Genomic DNA, 12,429 nt, shown 5'->3' on the forward strand with positions numbered 1-12,429 from the left:
CCTGCCTCTGGAAAGTGGATCTGTGCTCAGCAGAGCTCCAGCCCTGCTCAGGGGCTGTCTGCTGTCACCTGGAGCTGACATTCCCTGTTTCCCAGGGCAGAGTTGGTCCCCTCGGAGCGCTGCTGTCTGCACTGCCTGCTCTCAGTGCAGCTCCATGCTGGGCTTCGTGATCCAGGCTGGAGAAGGGAGCTGCAGCCAGGCTTTTGGAACTGATGTTTAATCTCCTCAGGTGTTTATGACTTATGTTTGTTCCTGATAAATTCTGGGTGTGAACCTGCCTGTGTCCAGGAGCTCTTAGTGAAGGGCCTGGGGAGCTCCTGCTCCCGCTGCACTGGAGACGAGGGGCAGGGAGGAAAAATATCCCAAGGTTTCTCCACAGGGAGAGTTTCACAGACTTATCTCTCCTCACCAGAAAGGCAGGGATGAGGGAGGCCCTTGGCTTTCTCAGCAAGGGAAGTGGGTGCTCCATCTTCCCTGGGTGAGGGGGGATCCTGTCCAGCAGCATCCCGGGATGCAGCAGGGCTGTCCAGGAGGGCTGTGCCCGCTGCCAGTGCATTCCAGGTTTGGCTGGGCTGGGAGGTGGTGGGTCCAGATTCATGAAGAGCAGGGGCAGCAGCCAACTGCCCGTGGCCAAATCCCGCCCGGATCGCGCTGCCACCGGCACAGGGAGAGCTCCCGCCTCGGGACGTGATGGCAGATTGTCACGGGAGCGTCAGCCCCTGCGCCCCAGCTCTGACAGGAGCAGGGACTGGATGTGACAGCAGCCTGGAAACAGCCTTGGCCGGAGCCTGGATGAGCTCTGAGCCAAACTAGAGGTGTTTTTATCCTTCCCGGCAGGAGCCCTGGGCTCGCTGGAGAGCGGGAGCACAGGGCTTGGCTCCGAGGATGCGGGATCAGCCCTGTGCCCCATCCTCACTTGCCTGTGCAGTGGGGTAACAGGCATCCCTTTGGGAGTGAATTTGGGGTGAATCAGGGTCCCTTGGAGCACTGGGCCCCCACCTCCAGTGCAGAGGCCCCAGAGGAGCCCCAGGGGCTGTGGGATGCCGGTGTGCTCCGCAGCGGGAGCATGAGCTGTGCCTGCTCTCTCCAAGCGTGGAAGGGCATCCCTGCACCCCCAGCCTGGCTCAGGGGAGAACCCCGAGGAGCTGGGGAATGCTGGGGGGCTCAACCTGTCCCCCTCAAGCCCTGCTCACTGGAGTGGACAGTGGCTTCTCCGCCGGTGGCAGCAGGAGCTGGGACAGGCACACAGACACCCAGAGAGGCCACTGGCACTGATGGATCAAGGAACTCTCAGTCCTGTCTCTCTCAGATTTTTTTGTTTCCCAATCAACCATCCAGATCCTTCCCTGTTCCTCACCTGGGTTTGGAGCTGTGCTTCCATCAGCCCCCCAGGCCCATCCCTGCTCTGTGTGCTCCAGTCCTGGTGGGTTTCCCAGCTGACCCAGGAGGTGCTGCTTTACCCAATGCTCCCAAATTTCACGACTCCAAAACTGCTCCCCAGATCCAGCTTGGATTTGGTAGAGAGACACATCTCTGGTGGAGAGGCCGGAGCTCCCGGCAGCTCCCCGGGTGAGCTGTGGAGCCTGACTGGAAATGAAAATTCCAGTGTAAAACACAACAGCCACAGCCTCTCCACACTCTGCCTCGCTCCCGAAGGGATGAGCTACTCCTGGAGCCGAAATTCCCTATAAAACCCGAAAGACAAGAGCGGGAGCGTTCCCTGCTGAGCTCCAGCCTGTCTGGGGAATGAGAGGGGCTGGTCACGGGGGTTAATTAAAATGGGGGTTTTCCCACAAAAGCTCGTGTGATCTGTGGCACATGGGCCTTATCCCTGCAGGATGCCATGGATCCACAGAGCTGAGCATTCCCTGCAGGATGCCATGGATCCACAGAACTGAGCATTCCCTGCAGGATGTCATGGATCCACAGAGCTGAGCATTCCCTGCAGGATGCCATGGATCCACAGAACTGAGCATTCCCTGCAGGATGCCATGGATCCACAGAACTGAGCATTCCCTGCAGGATGCCATGGATCCACAGAGCCGTGTAACTCCCGGGGGCTCGGAGGGGGCCGTAAATCACAGGTTTATGGGGGTGTTACAGCCGTGTCAGGAGGTGTAACGATGCCATGGATCACCACAGGGATGGGACACGGGCCCCGTGGGCTCATCCATGGAAAAACGCTGTGGGAGGAGGACAGGAGCAGGACGGGGCTCCCGGGGGATGGCTGGTACTGGATCCCTAGGGATGCTGCAGGGATGGACTCACGTCCCCGGCGTGGGGGTGAGGAGCTGCTGCCCGATGGTGGAGCGTGAGCCAAAGTGCCTTTGCTGGAGCAAGAGCCGGAGTAATTTATCGGGAAGCTTTTAGGGAAATGAGGCCCTGCTGGGCCCTGGCCAAGCACAGCCCCGCTGGGCTCTGCCCGTGTCCTCTGGCAGCTCCTCCTGGGAGAGGGGGCACAGGGACGGGAATGGGAGTGGGAATGGGGACAGGGGCAGGGATGGAGATGGGACTAGGGATGAGAATGGGAATCGGGATAGAGGTAGGGTCAGGGATGGGGATTGGGGAGGGGAGAGGGATGGAAATAAGCATGGGAATAGGGATGGAGAGCAGTCAGGGATGAGGATGGGACAGGGATGGGGGTAGGAATAGTGATGGAGATGGAGATAGGGATGAGGATGTGTCTCGGGATAGGGAGATGGGAAAGGGACAGAGAGGGGAATGGAAATAAGGATGGGAGTGGGACTGGGGATGGAGATGGGGACAGGGATGAGGATGGGACAGAGACAGGGATGGGGAGATGGGACCAAGGCAGGGGCAGAGCTGAGCCCTTCACACACTCCTTGCAGCACCAGAGGGAGAAACAACCACTGCCAACTTCTTCCCTTGGCGTTCCAAACGCTTCCCAGCGCTACGGAATCACACCCTGCAACTCCTGCTGGTTTGCTGCCACTTTTGCTCCGGCAATGCCCGTGCCCGGGGACCCTGCACAGGTCCTGCTCCCTCCCACCTCCCCTCGCCCGCGGCAGCTCCACCTCCCGGCACATTCCCCTTTTCTTTGTTGTTGTTTTTTTTTTTTTTTTTTTTCCCTTTCCCGACGCTCCCTAAATTGAATTATCCCGGAGCAGCCGCGTGATCCGTCCCGCTGCGGCAGAGCGGGAGCAGGGCCGGGACCCTCCTGCATTCCCACCTGCTCCGGAGTCGGATCTGCCAATCCCCAAACCTGCCTCAAGAAATCCGTTCTCCCAATTCCCGTTAAAATTAATTGGGCAGCTTTGAAAGGCTGAGCTGGGGGGTTGGGGGGGGGGGGGAAGGAGGGGGAGAAATCGCCTCGTTCCTTTCATCTAATTTGTTTCTTTTATGTCATTGTATTTTCTGGCAAATTAAATTGTCCTCGTTTCCTTTTTTGCTTCCCTTATGTTTGTTCACAGTGTCTATAATAGACCTGGTTAAAAATATATATATATATACACACACATATGTCTCTGAGGCCACGAGGCTCCTTTGGAAATGCCAGTTCATAAAAAATCCAAACTTTCTGCGGGGAGATGGATGAAATTTCATTACGGACATGGAGCCTCCCTCACTTTGCGAGGCAGCCGGAATGATTTCATTGCCGGGGAGCACTTCCCATTTCCATTTCTCATTTGGACGTTGGCTTCAATTTGTTTGATAAATTATATAAGATCAAAAAAAAAAAATCCGAAAAACCACCCCCCACCCAAATCAAGGAAAACGCCGCCGATTCCTCCCGGCATCCCAAAAACGGGGGGTCCTCCCACAGTGCTGCAGGGTGGGGAAAGGTGTTTTCCCCATGAGATCAATCGGGGACGAGGATGGCTCGGGATGGGCTCCTCCAGCCCCGTTCCCACGGGAGGAAGGGGCAGCAGCTCTGCCCGATTCTCCCACGGGCCCCTCCGTGGTGGAAATCAGGAGTGACGGGGTGTTCCCTCCCTGCCGGCCTTGGGGCAGAATCCCCAGCTCTGGTGACCCCACAGAGCCTCTCTGAGCCCCCCCAGACAGATCCTGCTTCCCCCTGGAATTACTGTGAGGTTGGGTGAGTGTTTTTGGGAAGGGGCCTCAGCTTGTCCTCCTTGTCAAGGCAAATGAGTTTGAAACATTCATCGAACCCAACATAAAATATCAGAGACAAAACCACCCAGATCCACTGGGAAAAGGCAGGACCCCCGACAGGATCCACAGCTGGAGTGGGATGAGGGACATGGGAGCTGTCAGGAAGGAGCCAGGTCCTGGCTGCCCCTGGTTTGGGAAGGCTCCAGCCCCTTTGGGATGCCAGGGAGGCCACAGATCCCCCACCCACTGCCCCCTCCCTTCCCAGGAGGACTCATCCCCACCCAGCAGCACCCATGGGTGCTCCCACAGCCTTCCACTCCCACCCTGCCCCATTTCCCACCCGTGCCGTGTCGCCAGGAGCCCCCACAGCCCAGAGCGCTTCAGAAATCCCAGTTTTATTTCAGATCGGAAACAACCAACCAGGAAGAACGGGAAAAAAAACCCAAACCAACCCACCCCAACCCCCCCCCCCCCAAAAAAAAAAACCCAAAGAATGAGAAACGGCCCCAAATCCGAACCAGTCCGGTGCCCAGGTGGGTGCTACATACAGGCTGGGGGGGCTCGGGGGGCTCGGGGCTCCCCGGCCTGGGGTCGCTCCGGCACTTCCCAAGGGGGGGATCGGCTCAAAGTGCATCAAGCAGGAGGTCAGGAATGTCCCCGCACTGGGCAGGTGGGGAAACCGAGGCACGGCACAGGGAGGGGGGGACAAGGGGTGGGCTTTGAAGGGGGGGGTGAAATCCAGCCCTTGGCAGCCAAGTCCATGCAAACGCTCCCGGCTCCAGGAACCATCTCAGGCGCGTGTATTGCTTAGGGGATGATTTGGTTGATCATAAATACGAGCTATAACGTTGGATCGGAGTACCCGGCGGGAGCCGCCGCTGGGGGGGAGGGGGCACACGGGGCTCCATGCACGTTCCATGCACTTACAGGTTGGTTTTTGCCCGGCGAGGGGGGGTCGGTGGGCGGCGGTGCCGTTACCGAAGTGTCCATGCGATGGCACCGCCCCGGCACGGCCGGGACACCCCTCGGTCCCCTCGCCGCCCCCCTCCCGGGGAGGGGGGCGCGTCTCTGGGCCACGGATGGATGGACGGACATATATTTATATATATTTATAGCTCTCTCCTCCTCGCCCCGGGGCCGCGGGGTGACCCCACTATTTCATGCCGCTGCGCAGCACCTGGTTGGCGGCGATGAGCATCACGCTGATGATGAAGGCGATGGCGAAGGCGCAGATGAGGCTCTTCCGCACGCAGGTCTGGCGGATCTGCTGGCTGGAGCAGGCTGGGAGTGGGGGGGAAGAACAGGGGGTTACCCCAGAACACCCTCCCCACACCGCGGTGGTGCCGCCCCGCGGCGTCGGGGCCGGGGGCGTTCGGCATCCCCCGTGCCGGGCACTCACTCTCCACGTCCACGGGGCACTCCTCGGCCGTGCCCATGTGACTCTCCTCCTCCGTCATGATGATGTTCTCGATGTCCTTCATGGACAGGTGCTCGCAGAAGGTCTCGTACAGCAGCCGCTTCAGCTCGTCCACCGTCAGCTTCTGCATGTCACACTGCGGGGCACGGGGGTCACCCCACGGCGCGGGGTCGGGGCTCGGGGCCTCCCCCGCCACCCCCGGGGGTGGCATTTTGGGTGGATCCCCACCCCGGTCTTGGCAGGGGAAGATCTGATGTCCCGGTGACCTCCCGGTGGTGTTGGCACCAAACAGCCCGTGTGGGCGGGGCAGGAGAACTCAGGGCTGGTGCACCCTGACCCTGATCCTAATGCTAAAATTAACCCTAAACTGGAGTCTGAGCCTGAGCCTGAGCCTGGCCCTGATCCTAATGATTACACTAACCCTCAACTGGAGTCTGAGCCTGAGTGTGACCCTCAGCCTAACCCCAACCCTAAGCCTGACCCTAACCATGATATCGATCTTAAACCTGTCCCTAATACTGACTCCAACTCTAAACCTGACCTTAACCCTGATCCTAACCCTGACTCTGACCCTAAACTTGATCCTAACCCTGGTTCCAACCCTAACCCTCATCTTAAACCTAACCTTGACCCCAAATCTGACCCCAACCCTAACCCTGACCCCAGTGCTGACTCTGACACTTAACACACTAACCCTAAGCTGGAGCCTGAGCTCGACCCTAACCCCGACTCTTAAACTGACACTAAACTCAACCCTAGCCCAAAGCCTGATCCTGACCTTCACCCTCACCCTAATTCCAACCTTGGCCCTCATCCTAACCCTGACCCCAATCCCACCTTGAGCCCAACCCCAGCCCCAGCCCTGCCCCTTTCCCGGAGCCCCCCTGGGGTTTGGGTGCAGGTTCTGGGGCGCTGCCCCCGGGGGTGGGGGGTGTCTGTACCTTCCAGAACACGGTGTCGAAGTCGGTGCCGTGGAACTTCTCCGGGATGCCCGAGGTGGACAGTTTGGGCCCCAGTAACGTCACAAACTCCTCAAAGTCCACCTGCCCGTCACCTGTGGGACACAAGGGCACATGTGACACCCCCCAAAGGGGGATTGCATGGGGGGAACACCCTGCCTGGACTCGGTGATGCTCAGATTTACCCCCTCCCCACCCCAACCCTGCACAGCCCAGGGGGGTCCTGCTCCAAGTCATGGTGCTTTTTGGGAAGACCCCACGCCAGGGCTTGGCACTGCCTGGGGACCCCTCTCTGGGGCAGCCCTGGGGGGTTCAGGCAGTGCCCATCCCACCCAGGGGTCACAAATGTCCCCCTGGAGCAACAGTTGGTATCAAGGAACCTTGGACTTCACCAGCCAGGACCCCCAGACTGGCTGGGGACCCCCAATCCCTGCCAGGACCCCACGGCAGGGACTCCCAAGGGCAGCTGGGAACCTCCAGGAAAGCTGGTCCCCAACTTCATCCAGGATGCCCAACACTGGCTGGGGTCCCCGGTGTCAGCTGGGACCCCCAGTGCCATCTGAGGACCCCCAGTGCCATCTGAGGACCCCCCAGTGTGAACTGGGGACCCCCAGTGTCGACTGCCCCCCTCCCAGTGCTGGCTGGGGAAGCACAACATCATCCAGGACCCCAGTTCCAGGAGGGACCCCAATGCCACCTGGAGACCTCCTAGCGCTAACTGGGGACTGTCACTGCTGTCTGGGGACCCCCAAAACCAACCAGGGACCCCAACACCGGGTGGGGACCTCCAACAAAGTTTGGGGTCCCCAAAACCAGCTGGGATTGCCAAAACCGGCTGGAGTCCCCAGTGCTGGGTGGGGAGCCCCCAATACCATCTGGGGACCTCCAGTGCCACCTGAGTCCTCTCCAGTGTGACCTGGGGACACCCAGTGTCGACTGGCGCCCTCCAGGACTGGCTGGGGAAGATCAGCACCATCCAGGACTGCAAACACCAGTTGGGATTTCAGTTCCAGCTGTGCCCCCCATTCCAGCTGTGTCCCCGGTGGTGGCCGTGTCCCCAGGGGGTGCAGGGGGGCCGTGCTGGCCGTGTCCTGTGGCCGTGGGGACTCTGGTGTGGGGCTGTCAGGGCAGCACTGCCGATGAGTAACGAGGGGAGCGGAGCCCTGGCAGCGCTGCCAGAGAGGCTTTTAAACGGGGGGAGAAGGAAAACCAATAAATTAAGGAGTTCTTTGAGGTCCTGATGGGCTCGGGAGGGACACAGACAGGGACAGGCTGATGGTGGCAGCGAGCGCTTGAGGGGCACAGCCAGTGCTGAGGACACAGCCCAGGGAGCAGGATCCAGCCCAGGGAGCAGGATCCAGCCCAGGGAGCAGGATCCCAGCAGGATCAGTGACCCCACAAGCAGCCCAGGATTGTTAAATCCCCCCCCCGACGAAGCTGCTTGGTGAGGACGGTGCCGATGGATGAGCGGGAGGCTCCGCCTGGATCAGGCTCATCCCACATCCCGTGTGGGGTCCAGCAGCACCCGGCGGGGTGGGAATGGGGAGAGCTGGGTGTTCCGGCGGAGCGGGAGCCGGAGGGTCCATCCCTGTGCCCACCCCTGTGCCCAGCCCTGTGCCCAGCCCTGTGCCCAGCCGGTCCTACCGTCCATGTCGAGGCGCTGGATGATGACCTCCAGCTCCACCTCGTTGGGCATGTAGCCCAGGGAGCGCATGGCCGTGCCCAGCTCCTGCTTGGAGATGAACCCGTTGCCATCCCGGTCGAACACCTTGAAAGCTTCCCGGATCTCTGCGGGGGGAGCAGGGATGAGTCCGGCTGAAATCCCCCCCCCAGCACCCACAGATCCCCCCTGGGCATCCCACCCCCCACCCCAGCAATCCTGGGTGTCCCCACACAGGGGAAACTGAGGCAGGGCAGCCCCCTCAACCCCTCAGAAGGGTCTGACTCCCCCCCAGGGGGACCCCACAGACCCCGGATTTGCTCCAGCTCCGGTCACCCACTCGCAACACCCACCCTGCCCTCGTCACTGCCAGGCCCTCCGCAGCCAAAAATGCAGCATCCTGCCCCCAAAACACATTCCTGGGATGTGCCTGAGCTCGGGGTGGCACCAGGTGGGGGCTGCAGGGGGGGAGGGGAACCCCACAGTGCAGCAGCATCCAGCTGGGAGCATCCCTGAGGATCCTGGGCCTGGATGTGCCAGCACTCGGGGGGATTGGGGGATGTCCCCGTCCCAGGATCACAGAGTGGGACTGTGGCCCCATCTTGGGATCATGGGCTGGAATTGTGCCCCACCCCACAGGCCCAGGGTGGGACTTTGCCCCCATCCCAGCATCCAGGGGTTGGAGCTGGAGCTGTGCTGCACTTCACCCCAAAAATATCCCAGATCTTGCTGGAGCTGCCGCAGTGCTCAGCCCTTTCCCGTGCAGAGGAGGATGGGATAGAAGAGGGGAGAAACTGGGAGGATCTGGGGGTTCTGCCTCCAAACGAGCCCTGGGGATGTGGAGGGGGATCCCTGCTGTGGTGGGCTCAGAGGGGACACTGAGGCTCCATCCCGGCTCCTGCTGTTCTCCAGGCTTTGCTCTGTTTTGGGGGATACGTGGAGCTGGAACAAAGCTTACGGAAAAGAAGGACCAGGGAATTTGTACGGGGAATTTGTACTGGGAACAGTGGGAAGCTGGGTTGGGGTGTTGGTGCCTGTTCCTTTCTCTGTGCCGGCTGCCAGAGGGGTTTATGTAGAGGGATCCTGTTGGGAGAAATGGGCTGAGAACAACTTTGGGTTTGGGGAGAAAAACCCACGTCGAGTCACGTTACCAACCCTCAGCACTTGGGGACGTCCCTGTCTGGACAGTGGCACATCAGTGACATCTTCTGAGGGGTTTTGGGGGAGTTTTAGTTTTTTTTTTTTTTTTTTGCCTGCCAGTGGAATGACTGATCTCCTCCATGGCCCAGGCAGGGAGATGCTCCCTGTACCCCTGGGGAACTCTGCTCTGCTCCAGCACCCCCCAAATTCATCCTTCAAGGATGCTCATCCCAAAGAGCTCCAGGGAGGTTCCTCGTCAGACAATTTGGGATGTTGGGGGACAGGCAAGGACATGTCCCAGCAGTGGCCCCAGCTGGGACACCCCAATCCTCCCCACTGAGCCCTCAGCTACGAGGGCTGTCTGGGTGTCCCCAATGTCCCCCCAAACCGTGGAGGAGGGGGGAGCGGGTGGCAGCGTGTCCCCCCCACACACACACAGCGACCTGAGCATCTGGCACCTCGTGGGGTCACCTTGGGGCTCAAATGGTATGGGGGGGGTTGTTGGGGGACACCCCGCAGGGACACAGCAGCACCCACGCGTGTCACACGGGGCTGGGTGAGCCACCTGGACGGACACACGGACACAGCCCGTGGGGTGATGCTGTAGCTCTGTGTGTGTGTGTGTGCGTGTGTGTGTGTGTGTGTGTGCACCCTGCAGGGTGCACACACACACACACACACGCACACACACACACACAACCGCGTTGCAGAGATGCTGGACTTGTGCACACAAACACAGACAGACAGACAGACACACAGACACACAGTGACACACTCACACACACAGACACACACACAGTGACACGCACACAGACACACTGAGACACTGATACACACGCACACAGAGCCCCTGCAGTGAGGCTGTGACGGGCACGTCAGCACACACCCCCTGCAGAGCTGCACACACACACACACGCACAGAGTCACTGTCACACACACACACATGCTGCTCCTGGATGGATTTTGGGGCTCCTCTCATCCCCAGTCCCGTGGCTCCTGCCTCAGTTTCCCCACAGGGCTCCCCGCGGGTTCCCGGCTCGGTGTTGGGCCCAGGGGTGCCCTCACTGGGGACACGTGTGGGGTCACCTCCCCCCCGTGCCTCAGTTTCCCCCGTGGTGCTGGGTCTGGGGGCCGGGGGTGCTGCAACCCCTTTCCCGGGGGCTCCCCGGGGACCCCCCAAAGCCGGGTGGCGCCAGTGCCCGTCCTGCCACCCTGGCAAACTTTTGAGATGGAAAAAGCCGTTCTGGTGGCGGCGAGCTGAGCCCGGCCCTGCTCATGGCACGGGTGGGCAGAGCCCCGCCGGCCGCTCCTCCTGGCCGGAGCCCGCTGACACCCGGGCTGCGTGGGGCTGCCGTGACCCGGGAGGGTGACACGGGTGACAGCCACCCTTCGGGCCCCCCGCGCCACCAGCCACTGTCATATTATGACAGCGGGGAGGGGGGTCACCCCGCCACGCCGGGGAGGGGGGATCCGGCCCCCCGCCACCACCGCCGGTCCCTGCTGTGTCATATCGGCACAACCGGGGGCCCGGGACCCCCGGCACGCCTCCCCTTCCAGCTTTCCTTCCTCCCCCCCTCCTCCTCCATCCATCCATCCATCCGCATCCCGCTCGCCCTCAGCCTCCCCACGGCGCCGGGGGACGCGCTCCCCGACTCCTCCGCAGCCGCATCCCGCGGGATGGACTTCCCGGTTCCCCCAGTCCCCCTCGCCCCACAATCCCATGGGATGCCTCCCTCATCTCCCCCGGCCCCCCAGCCCTTGCAGTCCCATCCTCGACCCCCCCTCCAACCCTCCCCAGCCCTCCCGCAGCCCCCCAAACCCGCTCACCCTCCAGCTCATCCTCGGGGATCTCCACGGGGCGCTGCTCGGCGAGGATGTTGGGGACGGTGTAGATCCCCCGGTACATCAACGCCGCCGTCACCGGGTGGAAAGGCATCTTCGGGGCTCCCCAAAACCCAAAGTTTAAACCCAAATCTCCTCGGGTAGAGCGGCGGGGGGTCCCTCCGGTCGGTAGCGCCGGACGCTAAGCTCAAGTTGCCGGTACCCGCCGCCCCCCGCCCGGTACCCACCGGCCAGGGGGGGCCGCTCCCCGTCCTCGGGGGCCGGCGGCGGGACGGGGCTGGCGGCGGAGCCCCTCAGCGTGCAGTCAGGGCGCGGGGGGGCTCCGCTGGGGGCGGCCCGCTGCCCCCGCGCACATGCCCTCCCGAAGTGGAGACGGGAGGTGAAAGCATCCAAGCCCCGGTTAAATCCCGGTGGAAGCGGCGGCGGCGGCGGTGGCGGCGGCGGGGGGGACGGGGCTGGCCATGCCGCTCGGGGCCCCCCCCCTCCGCCCAGAGCCCCCCCACGTCCACCCGGGGCCCCCCCCCTCTGCCGGCCCCGGGCCGCTCACAGCCCCCGGGGGGCCGCTGCCACCGGGCCACGCTCCCCGGTGGGGCCCGGCATGGCGGGGCCGAGGATGAAGGCGGCCTTTTCGTCTTCCTCCTCCTCCTCCTCTCCTTCCTCCCCGCCAAGTGTCCCGGGCAGGCCGGGGTTCGCAGCCGCCGCGGTTCAGCCCCCGCCGCGCCCCCGCCGCCCCCCCCGCGCCGCCGGCAGCCGGAGCATCCTCGGCCCCGGCCCCGGGAAGCGGCGGCGGAATCCGGGGAGCGGCGGCGCCGGGCGGGTTTTGAACGGTCCCGCCCGGGAAATGGGGCTGGGGGCGGGGGGAGGTGGGGCCTCCCCCGGAGGGGGGGCGGTGAGGGGGGGGCAGTGCGGCAGCGAGGGGGGCTCGGCCACCCGGGAGCGTCCCGGGCCGCAGCCCAGCCCGGAGGGGCAGCGGGAGATGTTGGTGCCCCGCGTGGGGGGCTCGGGGGGTGCTGGGGGACGGCAGGCAGGGCTGGGGGGTCCCTGTGGCACCCCGTGTCCCCGCAGGTGTCACCCCGGGGTCCCCACACTCAGCAGCCCGTGCCCAAGCAGTTGCCACCCTAAGGTCCCTGCACATGGCACCCCATGCCCGGGCACTCAACCCACGGGATCCCCGCACGGCAGCCCAGGCCGTCACTACCCCAGGTCCCTGCGCATGGCACCCCAGGCGCTTGTCATCCCAAGGTGCCCCGATTGTCACCACCCCGAGGTCCCTGCACATGGCACCCTCTTCCTAGGGCTGTCACCATCCCAGAGTCCCGACAGGTTCCCGGGGCTGT

The 12,429-nt window shown here is 62.7% G+C and overlaps 1 protein-coding gene across 1 annotated transcript; it reads right to left on the reverse strand.

Annotated features, from left to right (window-relative positions):
- Positions 1 to 4,450: 4,450 nt before the first annotated feature.
- CABP7 (calcium binding protein 7) lies at positions 4,451 to 11,786 on the reverse strand. Its single transcript, XM_027905714.1, has 5 exons — positions 11,078 to 11,786; positions 8,095 to 8,238; positions 6,433 to 6,545; positions 5,474 to 5,627; positions 4,451 to 5,355 (listed from the first exon to the last, which is right to left on the reverse strand). The coding sequence occupies exons 1-5, from the start codon at positions 11,184 to 11,186 to the stop codon at positions 5,228 to 5,230; spliced, it is 648 nt and encodes a 215-aa protein (XP_027761515.1). The 5' UTR covers positions 11,187 to 11,786; the 3' UTR covers positions 4,451 to 5,227.
- Between the last annotated feature and the right edge of the window lie 643 nt (positions 11,787 to 12,429).

Source organism: Empidonax traillii, unplaced genomic scaffold, assembly GCF_003031625.1.
Source record: "Empidonax traillii isolate 1590-97213 ecotype Southwest subspecies unplaced genomic scaffold, ASM303162v1 scaffold1197:size200652, whole genome shotgun sequence".
NCBI classification, from domain to species: Eukaryota; Metazoa; Chordata; class Aves; order Passeriformes; family Tyrannidae; genus Empidonax; species Empidonax traillii.